General features: G+C 51.9%; 1 protein-coding gene across 5 annotated transcripts in view; it reads right to left on the bottom strand.

Moving 5' to 3' along the window:
• The window catches only part of Lyrm7 (LYR motif containing 7), a 29,141-nt gene extending 28,497 nt beyond the window's left edge, over positions 1-644 (bottom strand). For 2 of the 5 annotated variants that reach the window (XM_050157758.1, XM_050157755.1), the window contains exon 1: positions 524-644. In XM_050157758.1, coding sequence (XP_050013715.1) covers positions 524-629 — 106 coding nt within the window. In that variant the 5' untranslated portion in view covers positions 630-644. Of the gene's footprint in view, positions 1-242; positions 295-523 lie in introns of those variants that run through there. The other 3 variants (XM_050157757.1, XM_050157756.1, XM_050157759.1) reach the window with 3 other exon arrangements.
• Positions 645-1,188: the final 544 nt, after the last annotated feature.

Genomic DNA, 1,188 nt, shown 5'->3' on the forward strand with positions numbered 1-1,188 from the left:
AAAAAAAAAAAAAAAAAAAAATTTTGAGACCAGACCTACGTTGTCTGGGACAGCCATGAACAAGAGGTTCAGCAATGCAGCCACTCCCTCTCTAGGGATTTCTGAATTCCTCTAGGTAAGTTAAATCCTAGTTTCAGCCTCACAAAACTTCCTTCGATTTTATTGTCTATAATCTTCTTACTACTGGTTTCTTTATGAAGGCAAGGGCGGTCAGTTTGCGATCATCACCCTCCTCCACTCACCATCTCTCATGGTTGTCACCCCCTCAATCACTGTCCCCCACGGCTGTCACTATTTTCCACTCAGCGCCCCTCGGGGTCCCCCTCCTCCGCTCACCGCCGACTGGGGTGGTCACCCTCCTCACTCGCTCTCCCTCTGGGCCGTCTCCCTTCCCTCCCACTGCTCTCAAGGTCGTCACCCTCTTCCACTGACTCTTCCACTCTGCGTCCCTTCGCGTCGCCTCCCTCCCCTGCCGAGGGTCCTGATCTTCAGCCTCCCTGTCCCTCCTCCCCAGCCCTGTCACCTTGGCTGGCTGACCCATGGCTCCCCACGCCGCTGCCACCGCCTCTCAAGCCGCCCCCTCTCGATAGCCAATCAGGGTCGGGGCGCGGCCAGAAACGCTGCAGCATAGCAACCAATCAGAGCGTAGCTCCTCCTCCCTAGCCCGCCTTCTCCACAGGTAGAAGGCCAGGCGTTTGCTAAGTAGAGCCAATATAAAATCGCGAGAAGTCGCAGAGCCAAATTACGAAAAGGAAAACGGAAGTAACCGGAAGCCATGTTTGTTAGGGTCAGAGTTCCTTCCGTTTTGCTGCACGCCTGGTTATTAGTTAAGGGGTGACCTTGGCACCTGCTCGTTTTTACCTTCCGTTTTAGGGCGTGGGTCATTTCTTAAAGTTCCTGTATTTTAACGTTTCCCAGCTGTGACTGTCTCCTTGGAAACGCGTGCAAACAAAAGCCAAGCCCTAAGAAACACAGCCGCTACAAATCAGAACGCTGCCTCCTGAATGTTCTGTTTATACATTTGCTTAAAACCTCCCCCAGAAGGTTCCGCTGAATTGCCTGCTCAAGTTCACACGCTTGATCCCAGAGACTCCTCACCCTCTACATTACCATTAGCCTCCTTACCTTACCCTGTTCTTTGGTTTTGCTGAGGTACAAAATCATCTATTAAAAGCTTCACAGTCGTAA

This window comes from Alexandromys fortis, unplaced genomic scaffold (assembly GCF_014885135.2).
Source record: "Alexandromys fortis isolate MF-2015 unplaced genomic scaffold, M_Fortis_MF-2015_v1.1 scaffold_103, whole genome shotgun sequence".
Taxonomy (NCBI): Eukaryota; Metazoa; Chordata; class Mammalia; order Rodentia; family Cricetidae; genus Alexandromys; species Alexandromys fortis.